The 14,281-nt window shown below is 34.4% G+C and overlaps 1 protein-coding gene across 6 annotated transcripts in view; it reads right to left on the minus strand.

Annotated features, from left to right (window-relative positions):
• The window catches only part of RIF1 (replication timing regulatory factor 1), a gene marked incomplete at its 5' end in the record, with an annotated part of 65,379 nt that overhangs the window by 11,087 nt on the left and 40,011 nt on the right, over positions 1 to 14,281 (minus strand). For 4 of the 6 annotated variants that reach the window (XM_082395716.1, XM_082395714.1, XM_082395713.1 and 1 more), the window contains 7 exons: positions 383 to 4,853; positions 5,332 to 5,440; positions 7,248 to 7,401; positions 7,923 to 8,038; positions 8,128 to 8,205; positions 8,527 to 8,673; positions 10,790 to 14,020. In XM_082395716.1, the coding sequence (XP_082251842.1) occupies positions 4,639 to 4,853; positions 5,332 to 5,440; positions 7,248 to 7,401; positions 7,923 to 8,038; positions 8,128 to 8,205; positions 8,527 to 8,673; positions 10,790 to 14,020 (4,050 nt within the window). In that variant the 3' untranslated portion in view covers positions 383 to 4,638. Of the gene's footprint in view, positions 1 to 382; positions 4,854 to 5,331; positions 5,441 to 7,247; positions 7,402 to 7,922; positions 8,039 to 8,127; positions 8,206 to 8,526; positions 8,674 to 10,789; positions 14,021 to 14,281 lie in introns of those variants that run through there. The other 2 variants (XM_082395715.1, XM_082395718.1) reach the window with 2 other exon arrangements.

The raw sequence follows: 14,281 nt of genomic DNA on the forward strand, positions 1-14,281 counted from the left end.
TAATGACCTAATTTGCTTTATTACTATTTCAGCTCAATTTGTCTTTCCCTTTCTCTTCATTTTACCATTTATCAGTGCATCAATCTCTATCAACATATAAGTTTGCCATCTGATAAGCTTAGTTTCATCCAGTTATAAAATGGTACACTGTAAAGATATTGTTCCCTCTACTACAAGCAGAAGACCAAAAGCTATGTAGGTTTTTTTCTTCCATGTGACATCAATTTAAAATACTGTCTTTAATTTTATACTCACATGTAAGGAGAGAGGTTATCTTTTATTCTAATGGTGTATTTCAGGGGAGTAAGCATTTACAGTTCGGCACTTGGTTTTAACTGTTCTTTGGTGAAAGGATTGGCATATGAAGAAAAAAAACGGTAAAGACCACATTGTAAAATTTAATATTCTATTCCAAGAACTAAGTAGACACTCATAATTACATCAGACTACTACTCTATTAAGTATCTATAGATCTTCAAATCCAAATGACTCAGATTTTAATGGATACTTTCAAGAAGCAATATACAAAACCTCGCACATAATAGACATATCATTAATTGGGCCATGAGAAACCACAAAGATCAGATTTGTTTCACAGATTGAGCTATCAGTAAATTTTGATAATCTATTTTTAAAACCCATTACTTAACTTCTGGCGACATTTCCTTAAGTGCTTTGGATGAGGGCAGCTCTTACAATAAAAGTATTTAAATATGAAGGAAATAGAACATCTTAACAGAATGCCAAGAAAAACTCATTTTGGAAAATCAGATTATTCAACTCTTTCAACTCCATTTTACAACAAAACAGGAAGTTTTAACCATGTAATGTCGCAGCAGTCACCAGAGGTCTTCAGTAAAATGATTATAAGGCACATTTGTCAGAATTGACTTACTATAGCACTGCTAACTTTACTGCCAAATTAAACTTAGTTAGGGGTAGTCTGTTTTCAAGGTTTATTAATGAAATAATGAAGTCCCATAACTTAGTCTCTAAACGAAATCTTGCCTTCTAAATGCACCTCTAATATTGTGAAAATTTACCTTTATATTAACAAAAAATTCAGAACATAATCCACATATACTCGTAAGACTCCACATTGTCCAAACTACTTAATAAGGTTCTTTATAACATAAAATATTTATCTTCCATACTTAAAAGGCTCCAAATGAGGGAAAATTCTACCTTTTACAATTTTATTTAAATTTTTGAACTGTAATTTGAAGTCTTCAAGACCAATCTGAATCCTCAATTCAGACATTTGAAAAAGTTTCTTTAAAAACGACTAGCTTTTATCTTTTGTGGCAATAATTCTAAGGACTTAAATCTGCTTGGGATACCAAAACCTAATTTAATTTAGATCTTGAAGCCTCTTATGCCGACAACCACAAATGCAGTCCACATCAGCATTTGTATGGATCACATGGGAACTGTCAGAAATGAACTATTAGGCCCCCATCACAGACCTACTGAACCAGAATCTGCATTTTTACAAATACATGCAAGTTTGAGAAGTACTATGTTAAGAGTCAGAACTTCACTCTAATGTTTGTATACGACATACAAGACCTTTCTAATGCCTTAGGGATAAAATGGACATGTGCTGAACTAATGAGCAAGCAGATAACTCCCCTGACTCAAGTCTTATTAGCCAATAATTATTAACAACTGCTATTTTATGGCCTCCAAGCCTAGCTCACAAATTATCTCCCTGCAAATCAATTATGAAGAATATGAGATGGAATCTAGGCTTTTCTTAGTGGATTATAAAGTCAAAGTTGGAAGGAATGGCATTAAGAGAAAAATGTGACACCGTAACTCGTATTTTTGGTAAATTTCAACTAAGCCTGCCTTTGAAACAGCACTTATTTTTACTCATTCCTTTAAAAACAAAACTCTACTTGTATGTTTTCCACATACTCCTCCCATTTTTCCAAACTTTTGTTTCTTGTCCTGCCACCTTTATTTAAGGCAAGATATAACCCAACTTTCTTGACATTTTTTTGATTCTTAAATATATAACAGAATCCCTGACTACTACACCAAGCTGCACAGAAAGAATGAATCATGGGCAATGTCAGGGTTACCATACTTTTAAAGTTCACATTTCAATCTTATTTTTGACTGTATTATCCTACTGCAATTATTACTTGAGCAAAAGCTCTCCACTATTCAACAATGGCTTTCAAACTTGTTCAAATAGCAGAGCATCTTTAATAATGGGCTCACTGAAATAATGGAAATTTAAATCCACTATGAAATCCATTTTGGAACATGGAAAATTATACTATGGCTCTGCATTCAACTAGATTCTTTATAAATGCATAAAATAAGAAATCACATTTGAGTGTTCTTAGTAATGTTTGCCATGTTTTATTAACCATTAGGAATTATTTGAAAAAAAACTGATTTCACTTTAATAGTGAAACAACACACACTGGAGCTGATCAAGGAATATTAATGCTTTCAGCTCTTCCGGAATCACTCAGGAAAAAATTTGCAGAAAATTTTAAGGCAAGAAAATTGAAAATAAGGTGCTTCACATACACACTTGTAACTATATCAACAATGAAGACTTAGCAAACTGGTTTTTGCCCTCAAATATTTTAAAATATATCCTTATTAAACCACAACGTTTTAAAATTAAAATCTGTGCTTGCATCAAACTCAGTGACTTAAGTAAACGGTAATCATTTTGGTCACATTTTCTGCTATACTGTTCACCTTCCCAAGAACTTCATTCCACCAGCAAGTAAGTTTAGTTCACACAAATAGTTAAGATACGAAGTCATGAAATGAGCTAATTCTGACTCCTCTCAACACACGTACACATCCCTTCTTACACATGTTCGCAAAAACATATATGCCTCTTTACTGTCAAATACAATTGGGAAATAAATGACAGACAATTTAAACCACAATTATAAATGTTTCAAAAAAATTCCTGATTTTTCATTAGTTATTTCTTCAAGCTACAATCCTCAGTTCAGTGGTCCCAGAATTTCTTTTAAAATCATCCTCAGCATATAAATATCACACTTAGACCCTAAAATATTTGCAACGTACTGATAATGGATTTATTATTAAAGAAAAACCAACTTTTACTGTGACTGGGTGGCAGCCCCCTTCTGAATGTAAAGCTAACCAAGACACAAGGATTAAACTTTCTATAAGTTGCTGAAGAATGTGTGCCTTTTCAAGTAAGGGTTAGTTCTGAATAAGTCTGCAACTGAGAAGATCACTCGCTCATTCTATTTCGAAAACAAATGAAAATACTCTCACTGTTAAAAAGATGAAACAAATATGGGAAAGTCAGGCACTAATACCAGTTGGTAAAATCTACAAATGGTTTAATTATATACACCTTACTTTTTTACTCGGTAAAACATAAGTATTTTGAAAGAACAGTTTCACATTTCTCCCAAGTTTGCTTTAGGTATAGGTAAAAAGAGCAGATAAACTCTAGATTTCTTATGGTCCAAGTTATAATGAAAAGACTCAAGCTAAATCCCCATTAAAGAGAAATGTAATGAGGCACGCTTTCTAGTGGCTGACACCCTCTTCTAAACCAAAAGGGATGGGGGCTGCAGGGGAAGGTTATGGGAATGAATGGCAAAGTTGTCATGTAACACTTTCTCATTTCTATTACTTTACTCTTTCTGGTTACTTCAGAAAATAAACTCATGTTTTAACTAACACTATTAACTAAGTACAAAACTATTTGTTGTTTTATTTGTAGAGAAAGAATCCTACAAACATCTGCAGCAAGCCCATGAAGCACTTCTACCATCCATACTGATATCTCAGTATTCAATATATACAAAATTATGTTTCTATTAAACAAAACAAAGGTATTCACAAGCTGCAGAAAAAAATTCATGCAATTAACGAAGACTGAAATTTATAAATTAAAAACTTAATCTATACATAATGTACAAATAGTCGTGCATTTTTAAATGAATATTATATGTCTCATAAGAGTATATTTTCACAGGCAAATGCTGCTGAACAAATATTTGCTAACGCAAATGAATGGAATTTTAGTAAATTCTGCTTTAATATTTAACCCCAAAAGTTGAAACTTTTGATATTTTTCTTGAAATATAAATATTTTCTTGTCCAAATAAAGTTGATGTCTGCAAAAAGCGTTTCAAAAGATTCTCTTGCATCTCATTTGGGGTGTTTTACCAAGAACAAATTTCTTAAACCTCAGGCACAACAAATATAAATTTAAAAAAAGGAAATCAAGTATAAATACCTTATCAGTTCAGCAAAAAGTTCAAATAAAAATTTTCATTTTTACTTACTTAGAACAGGTATATTACATAAAATGTTCCATTAAAATACACATGAGTAAGTGAAATAAAATGTATGCTATTTAGTTTTTGCTTTCACATTTCAGTAAGATATTTAAATTTTTGGAAAAACTACGCATAGCAGCCAAGAAAACATGTTATACAGGAAAAGATGATCTCACTTACAAAATTGACCTTAATAAGATATTGCCCTTCAGCGTTTGAAATGTTACCAACTTTGCAAACATTCAGTCTGAAATTGTGCTATATTTCAGAACTTACTTTATGAATCAACAAATCCAGTGATTTTTTTTTTAAAAAACTTCAATTTTCTCTTAAAACACTAAATAGAATTTTCATGGGCTGGTGACCTCCAACGTGACTGCAGATTTTTAATTATAGAGTTTGCCATGCTACCAAGTTTCTCATGCATTTCAAATAGCTGGCTTCCTGAATAATTATGGAGATCTTCTGAATCTAGTTGAAGAGCAAGTGCACTAATCTGGGTCACAAGATTTTTAGATAACGGAGTCTCTAAAGCAACAGGATCAATTAAATCTAAAAGAAAGGAAAAAAGCACAATTAAATCTATTCCAGATAAATCTTAAATTATATCTCTCTCCTTTTAAGGTAATAAAAAATTTAAGTGCCCAGGTTTCAAATTAAGAGTGCAGGCTGAGGTATACCTGTTCAAGATCAAGAGAAGAGGCAACAGAAAAATTACCATAGCTTATTCTGTGCCATTAAAGAAATCATGACTACTTCATTTTTATGAACAACTGGAATGCAATGTTTATAGTTTATATCTTCATTTGAGACATTGATAGAGTAGAAGTTGACAATTAGAGAAAAAGCAACTAGACATATTTGAAGTCATATCAGTTATTTTTTTCACATACTTGGCAACTATTACACAAAAAAATACTTGTCTCATTCACAGGGCACGGTCAAATTAAAACTAAAAGCACAATAACAAAATATTTCTTCAAGAAAGTCAGCTGATCTTATAAAATTGTCCCACTTTGCTAAAATATACCTGAGGCAAGTCTTTCTTCATCAGGAGAAATAGATTTATTTTCCATTCCATTTACTGTTTTTTCGGAAATATCAAAAACTGGAATCTCTTCTAGTCCACGAGACTTCACCTTGATTTATACATTCAGACCAGTAAAAACAAAAACAAAAGTGACAAACTGAAAGTAATTTTTAACAGGACTAACAGTAACAGGACCACTAATGCTGGAAAACAATCTGACATACTATGTTTCACAGCCCATTACATAAGCTTAGCTAATACTGCTAAGAACCCATGTTCTCCTAACAACACACAAAAACAGCATTACACAGTACTGTTTTCTCAAAGAAGTGGTTAAGGGGTTTATAATATTTCCTAGTGACTTGTCAAGAAGTATTGCAAATAGTAGCCATGAAAAGCTACATTATATTCCCCAGGTTCAGGAACACGGGAAAAGCAAATCTAAGGCAGAGACTTCCAAGTTTAAATGATATATGGACTTCTTTTTTTAAAAAAGAACACAATTTTCAAAGGTGTTCCCAGGGCTTACTGATTGTTGAGAAAATACTAATTTCAGAACGTTAGAGTTACCATATGACCAAGCAATTAGATTCCTACATATATACCCAAGAGAAATAAAGAACGTTATGTCCACACAAAAACTTGTATATGAATGTACCTAATAGCATATTCGTAATAGGAAAGTGTGTAAACAACCCAAATGTTCATCAAGTGATGAATGGATAACCAAAACGTTGCACGGTCATAGAATGGGATATTATTTAACCATAAAAAGGAATGAAGTACTAATACCTGTGAACCTTGAAAACATTATGCTCAGTTAAAGAGGTCATTCACAAAAGACTACAGGTTAATGATTCCACTTTTATGAAATGTCCACAATAGGCAAATCTACAGAGACAAAGATTAGTGGTTGCCTTGAGGGTGAAAATGCAGAGTAACTAGTAATGAGTACAGGGTTTTTTTTTCCCGGGGTAATAACAAATGTTCTAAAATTAGGTCTTGGTGAGGGTTGTGTAACTTTGTGAATACACTAAAAAACCACTTAATTGTGTGTTTTGGGTGGGTGAATTTTATGGTATGTGGCTGGATCTCAATAAAGCAGTTGAAACGCTTCATCTATCAGACTGAAAATTACTAATAGTTTTTTTTTCCACTGGTTAAATGTTTTTAAAGGTCAAGTAAAACTAATACTAAATCAAGGACTTTCACGAATACAGCAGAAATCTTCAGTAGTCTGCAAACTCCAGTCCCAGAAATTCTAACAGAACACTGGCCTTCACCCTTAACAAACCCTATTTTTCATATATTCACAGTTTTGCATATAGTATCAATGAATACATCAAGGGTTTCTAAATGGGTTTCAGGAGAGTCTGTGAATTCTTCTGAAATGATATACAAAATTTTCCGTATATTGATACATTTTTACAGGGCAAAAGAATCTTGGCTTTCATAAGAATCTTGAGAAATGTCCATGACCTAAAATGTTTGTGTTAAAAGTTGATAGGAAGAACAAGTAAAAAAAATTGGTCTCAATTGTGTTGGATATCAAAATCAAAATACTGTTAACTACAAATCTGCAAGACTTTTGTAGATGTTTAGATTTGAACATCTAGGTTTTAGAAATGGCAGCCATGAAACCAATCACCTATTTGGTGGAAATAAAAGAGATAAGAGGGTAGGAAAATAGAATTCAAAGAATAAAGAGGTATTATACACAATAACAGTACAAAATGAGCAAATCTACAGAATTATAAATGAATCTTTTAAGTTACTCTTAACTGCAGGGGAAGGGAAGATAAGGCATCATATAAAATGAGTTTTTAAGCAAGAATAGTTAAAATGCAAACTTCCGTAACTGTACTGCTTGATCATTTATTTATACATGATGTTATGACTAATATCTAAGTTTTTACCTGCTGCTCATGATATACTCTGAGAGCCTTTTTTACATTAGACACTTTTGGAGAACGGATAGGAAGAGTTTTTATTTCAGATGCTGTAAGAGTACTCAAATCACCAATTGTTTTTATATTCTTGGCTCTAATGAGTTGTCCCAGTCCTCTTGCCCTAAAGAGATGAGAGAAACAGGAAAAATGTCATATAGTTTTATATTTATTCTGTTTGTAAGGGCCTATCCAATTGAATTTCCTGATTTAAGCTCAATCATAACTGAATTTATATAGACCCACCTAGCCAACTCTGTGGACAGGCACACGTGCATTTACTTTAAAACAAAATTTGAATCTGATGTGTATACCTGGCTTAAGCAAGATTAACCTTTACAAACATAAAGTGGAACTAATTATACTCCTTATAGTATTTATATTAGGATTGAATAAGATAATGTATGCAAAACCTGGCAAATATTAAGCACACAATTATCTTAGCCATTACTGTATTATGATCAATGCTTCTATTATTGTCATATCTCACCCATCTTCCCAGCTGCATTTTCATTTATTTCTAAAACAAAGTGTGTGAAAGTACATATAAATCAATTCTAAACATGAGAACCTTGATCATTTAAATATTCCTCTTAAGTAAGTGGCATCTCTAGGTATAAGCCAGAAGCCTAAATAACCACTTACCACATGTTGGACGTAATCTGAGGTAAAATGATGTCAACTGGTGCTACACAGTTCACCAAAGCAGGGTAAACACTTTCTGTTGGACATGGCACAGATTCCTTAGCCATTTCTGCAATCTTAGAATAAATTTCAAAAGCTGTTAAATAGAGGTCACCTGACTGAACATGAAAATATAAAGTTGCATGAAAACTAAAGCACTTCTTACTAAACACTTCTTTGAGCTCTTAAATTTAGGGCTACGTGATCCTGGGGACAGAAATCCTTTGGCTGAAGTAGTATTATGCTAGATAGAAGAAAGGAGAAAAAAAAAACTCAGAACCCTAGGTAACTGTAAATTTTACAACTTTATTTTCACAACTTAAGCCTGCAGTAATGTCTTAAAATTTTCAGAAAATGTAAAATGTAACAATATTACTGGATCAATGACTTGCTGGATCATCACTGCCTCTTACCACCTCTTCTCGTCATGTCTGCTTACCAAGTAAGCAGACAAAAGAACAGTAAGCCAAACCAAGTAAGTTTCGTTTCTTAATTAGTTAATTTTAAGACAAATTACCCAACATAATTCTGTCTGCATGTGTATTTTTTAAAGCCTACAGCTTACCTTAGATTGCACAGTAGGTGAAGTTTTAACACTTTTTACTATGGGAGAACTACTTGAAGAATGGCACCTAACAATAGAGCATCGCCTATCAATGTCATCTGCCAATCCTGCTTGGTATATAGGATCTGCAAAGGAGACACGGCGAACCTGAAAACATAGGTCATGTTTTTATTTAACAAAATTAAAAGTTAAAAAAAAAATAACACTGTAAATTCTCATAAGGTTAGCCAAAAATAGATTGTGAAGCTTAATTTATTTCACTAGAAGCCAACTGCACATAGTTGTAGTTCTTCCTGGTGACTGCTTTCACAGATATTACTCAAGACCAAGGGTCATTCCAATTATCTATGGTCTAAACTGCATAATACAGCAATAAGGAGAGTGAAAGAAGGATAGCAGCAGAAACTTAATGAAACTGCATGTGAGAGTTAAAATTGTATAATCAAATTCTATTAACCTTACAGGCTTACTATGGACTGTAAAGAACAAGGTAAAGAGGCAGAGACAGTACTAACTGGCCTCTGGTATATCTTACTAAGTTCAGTTCTTAACTCTTTGAGGGTACAAGAGTCACAGCAATTGGGTGGCTTTTTTTGTCTTTCTTAGCCCAGCGTGAAGTCATTTTGGCCTCTTCTAAACTCTTTATCCACTCATTCAGCTATCTGATATAAGTACACAACAGAGCACTTAAACCATTAAATATGTATATAAATGCCTCCTGGTCTTGATTCCCAAAAGACTGGGCAGATTTTGTACATATCTGCTACAGAAAACTACTGTATGTTGTACTGTTGCCTAAATAAAAATTAAATGAGCTACTATCAAACAAAACATGACTAGTTAACTGATATTAACAATCTAAAGTATGCTGAAGAAATCAAATGCATTTTACCTTATGGCCTATTTAAACTTAAGATTAAAAAATAATAATAATAGTAAGAGCCTCAAAACAAAAGCAAAGCAAGACCAAATTGAAAAAACCTCAAGTGGTGTTAAGTCTTCCCAAGAACTAATCTCTGAATTCTCAATATGAGAATTTTCAGTATATCTTGGGGAAGTCTTCACAATGTGCTGGCTAAAGGCAAAATTAACTGCCAGTATAATTATATTTATATATACACGTTTGTATACATAAACACATGTATTCTACAGTAAATGGTAGGTTCAGTTTCAAAATTAAGTTAAGGAATGCCTACATTGTACTTTTTCGAAACATCTACTTTGCTAGAGAGGACAAGTTGAGTTATGTAAGCACATGCAACTTTTCCTTTTTAAATTGTACTTATTCAACAAATTATGTGCAAGTCACAGGGCCAGGGGTTAAAGTAGATACATAGGTAATCCATATGTTTACAAACCAAAGTAGATAAACTATAGTGAAGAAGATGGGAACATAAACAAAATAATTACAAATGAAATCATATCCAGAAATTAATGAAGGCACAGCCTAAAGAGATTTTTCTTTTTAATTAAACAAGGTCTGAAAATGTTTATATAAATACTTAATAAATGTGAAACAGATAGCATAATGTCCTAGTACATAGTAAGTGCTAACTAAAGCTACTTGATCAGTTTCTAAGTGTTTCCTCATATATTATGGTACAAAGAGCAGAAAAAAAAAATCACCATGAGAGATTATTAAGTTTGCAAAAAGTGAACAATGGTGATGGTTGTATGATCTGTAGCTTAGTGTCCTGAAATAAAGGAATATCTAAAGGGCTTCAGGGATTTCCCTGGTGGTGCAGTGGTTAAGAATCCGCCTGCCAATGCAGCAGACACGGGTTCGAGCCCTAGTCCGGGAAGATCCCACATGCCGCGGAGCAACTAAGCCCGTGCGTCACAACTACTGAGCCTGCCCTCTAGAGCCTGCAAGCCACAACTACTGAGCCCACGTGCCATAACTACTGAAGCCCATGGGCCTAGAGCCCGTGCTCCACAACAAGAGAAGCCACCAGAGTGAGAAGCCCGTGCACTGCAATGAAGAGTAGCCCCCGCTCGCCACAATGAGACATAGCCCGCGGGAAGCAACAAAGACCCAACGCAGCAAGCAAGCAATAAATTAAATAAATAAATAAATTTAAAGGGCTTCAGTCTCCTTTCTCAACCTTTCCTTCTACATGCCCTTTTCCCTAGCCACCATAGTAAATATTCAAAATGAATAGTCATATAAACCTAATATTCTGTCATTCACCAGGTATCACCATATGGCCAAAATATTCTAATTAAACATGGACTCATTAATATTCAGCCTCAATCCCCCTACCTTGTGAACAGGTGATGAGATTTCATCTTCTTGGGGTCTTTTTAGTCCTCTCTTTAAAATGCTGGTGGATGGAGAAGCCAAAGGAGACCAGACACAGCGTGTCTGCATGCCACTAGGACTGTCATTTGCTGACATGAGTAAAGGATCAAGATCCCTTAATTTTTGAGGAGACGTATTATTGTCTTCTGATACCAGTTCAGAAACAGCTGTTTCAGCTGTCAGAGGTTGTGGTGTCTCCTCCACTTTTTCTGAAGTATGGTGAACTTCCGGTAAAATTCCATCATTTCCCGCTACCATCTGATTGTCATCTAATTTTGTTTCCTCAAATTTATTAGGTTCAATATTTGTTTCAGTTTTATTAGAGTCAACCTCTCCTTCTTCAGTGCTCATCTCAAGTGTGTCGGGAACAAAGCTATCGATTTCTACATTCAATCTCTTTGTTTCAGCTTCTATCGGCTTAGAGGCTTTGGTAGTTAAGTCCTCATCCTCTGTTTCATTCACACGGTCAGTTTCAGCAGTCACCTCACCAATCATTGTTTCTTCACAATTTTCCATTTCAGCATCCATTTCTCCAGATGACCCTGGATCAGATTCATCACTTCCTCTGTCTAGTTCCCCAACTGCTATTTGTTCAGAAATCTCTAACTGAGCACTCACTTTTACAGGTGTGGTATTATCAGAATGACCAATACCTGAGTTAAATTCCTCAGTTATTGCTTCGTCAGCACTCAGTTCTTCAGGTGCATCCGTTCTTTGACTGTTTTCCTCTGTTACCTCTTCCTCTGAAATATCAGTTTTGACACTCTTTTGTTCAGAGAAGCTAGCTTCAGATTTATCATTTTCTGCATTCAGTTCCATAGCATCTACTTCTCCTGGATTCAATTCTGCATTTGCTTCAACATTAGCAAGGTTCTCTATAATACTCAATTCCTTTTTGGGGATAGCCTCTGGCTTTTCTTCTTTGGTCTCCAAAGTAAAACATTCCAGTGAAATATCTTTGGAGTCACCTAAACATGGGTCAATAGTTTTACATTTTTTATTAGATGGCTCCTGGCTTTCAAGAGATATTGCTTCCTCAGAATCCCTATCACAAGTTTCTTCTTTAAAATTTACCATTTCAGAAGGAAGAAAGTCTTGAATAGTATTTTCTTTCAACTCAGTTTCAGATATAATTAATGAATCATTAATAGTATCATTCTCCTCCTTGAGATCCAAATGAAAATTCACACTATGATGCTCATCTGAAAGTTTTACTTCTGAGTACAGATCAGCTTTAGAAGTTTCTGATATAGTTACAGGTGTCTGCACATCTGTCTTTTTCGTTTCGCTGACTTTTACATCATAATTCTCTGTATTCTTTAACCCAATGAATGACTTTTCCTGAGGTTGTGATTTTTCTCCACAGCAATCACAACCTTTAGATCTCCTCACCCTCCTACTTCTCTTGTGTTGGCATTCAAGTATTTCAAGAGTTTTTTCAGAAAGCAAAGAAATGTCTGATGTTTCTGTTTTTGAGGACTCACCCACACTATTTTCTAGAGAATCTCGCTTATGTAATCTTTTATTGGCATTTCTAGTCCTTAGATTTGATTCTGGTACAGAAGGATTTGAAAAGGAATGTTCTGCACATTTGTTAGTTTTACTTTTTCCCTCATAAGTATTTGATACATCACCAGAAACTTGTAATAATTCTGAAGATATTGTAGAATCTTGAAGAGTTACAGTATTACTTTCTTCTTTTTCACAGATCTGAGATTTTGTATCTTTGTCTACTTCAGAATTCCCTTTATAATCATGTGTCTGACTTTCAACCTTTATACATTCCTGTTTTACCATCTTCTCTTCTTGATCTTCAATGTCAACATTGTCACTGCTTTTGTTTTTCCATTTTCCAGATCTTTTCTTTTTAGAACCTTCTTCTTTTGCCTCAGAACTATCAGATTCTGAGTTTTCAATGCTGGAAAGTAAACCCTGGCATGCTCTTCTTGTTTGATACCGTGTTCGTCCCCTTACTGGTTTCTCAGAGGATTTATCTGCAATGTCCTGGGCACCATCTCCCTCAGATTTAGTAGTCTCAAGATCTGGCTTTCTTCTATTTTCATCAATTTCAGCATTAGCACTGGTTTCCCCAGAAGTCTTCTCATGTAAATTATTTCCTTTCTCAATTAAATTTTCCTGTACAGTTTGTTCAGAAATCAATTTTTGCTTAGGTAAAACATCATCTTTTACATGCAATGGACTCCTCTGCAGAGTCTTTTCTTCTTCCTTACGTCTTTCCCTTTTTTGATTATTTTCTTTATCTTGGCTATCAGTGGTTGGCTCTGCTGTTTCTGAACGTCGCCTTAAAGATCGTCTAAGGGTTTTATGATTTGGAGTTATCTGAACATGACTATCCTCAGTTACTGTTTGATCTGTTGTTATTATGGCTGGGGGTGTGTTTTCTTTGGATTCCAAGTTAATTTCTAAGGTTTTCTCCTCTACGGTATTGTTTTCTAATAGTATAGTATTTTCTATTGTTGGTTTAAGCATCGTATCCTCATACTCCACTGAAGACTCAGAGAGATGAACCTGATTATCTAATACACATTCTGTTTGATTAAGCAAACCAGGTGGGTTATTTTCTAAGGCTACCATGCCATCAACAGATTCCCGAGTACTTTTCTCCTGATCAGATCTCATCAAGGGCTTAGACTTTTTATTCCCTATTGGTTCAGGCTTACTTGACCTTCGGCCTGATCTCTTAATCCCATGCACTGTTTTTTCAGAGTCAGATTTTGAAAGAGCCACTTCTCTTTTCTTTGCTTTTGGTGGATTATCTGTTTTAGCTGTGCCTTCCTGGTTATTTTTCACTATAACAGCTGATGACATGTTATTCAAGGGGGATGGACTAAAGGGTCTATTTTCTGAGCCATCAAACTTCTCCAAAGTAATAAAGGATTGCCTTCGACTTGTAGGCTGTGGGGAAGGAGTTCCAGAAATAGTGGCATTAGAAACCGAGCTACTGCTGACACCAAATGTATTTTCTGTACTAGATGCACATTCAGTTGGCGTCTTCTTTGATACAATTAAAGCCTTTTTTCTGGCATCATTACTGCTCAGTATTTCTGGATTGGTTTCCTCAATAGAACCACACTCATTATTCGAAAGGGAAGCCTTTTCAAGGTGTTCATCCATACCACAGTTTTCCGTGACATGTTGAGGAATGACAATGTCACTCTCCTTTTGTTCCTCCTGCACAGAAATGTACATATACATATAGATTAACCAGCAAACAAGTCTGACTTTCTGGGGAAATTTTTGTGTAAAGCTTTAGTAATTCAAAGGGCAATTTGACTTTCAATATTTTGCAAATTTTCCAAAGGTGATGGTAGATGCCCATTCATTTGTGTTTCCAATTGTTAAGTATTTAATAAAGCCAAATACATTTAAACACACATGCAGTCACACACAGATGCAGACCCACACATATAATGACTATAATTCTGCTAAAGT

This window comes from Balaenoptera borealis (assembly GCF_965194805.1).
Source record: "Balaenoptera borealis genome assembly, chromosome: 6".
NCBI lineage: Eukaryota > Metazoa > Chordata > Mammalia > Artiodactyla > Balaenopteridae > Balaenoptera > Balaenoptera borealis.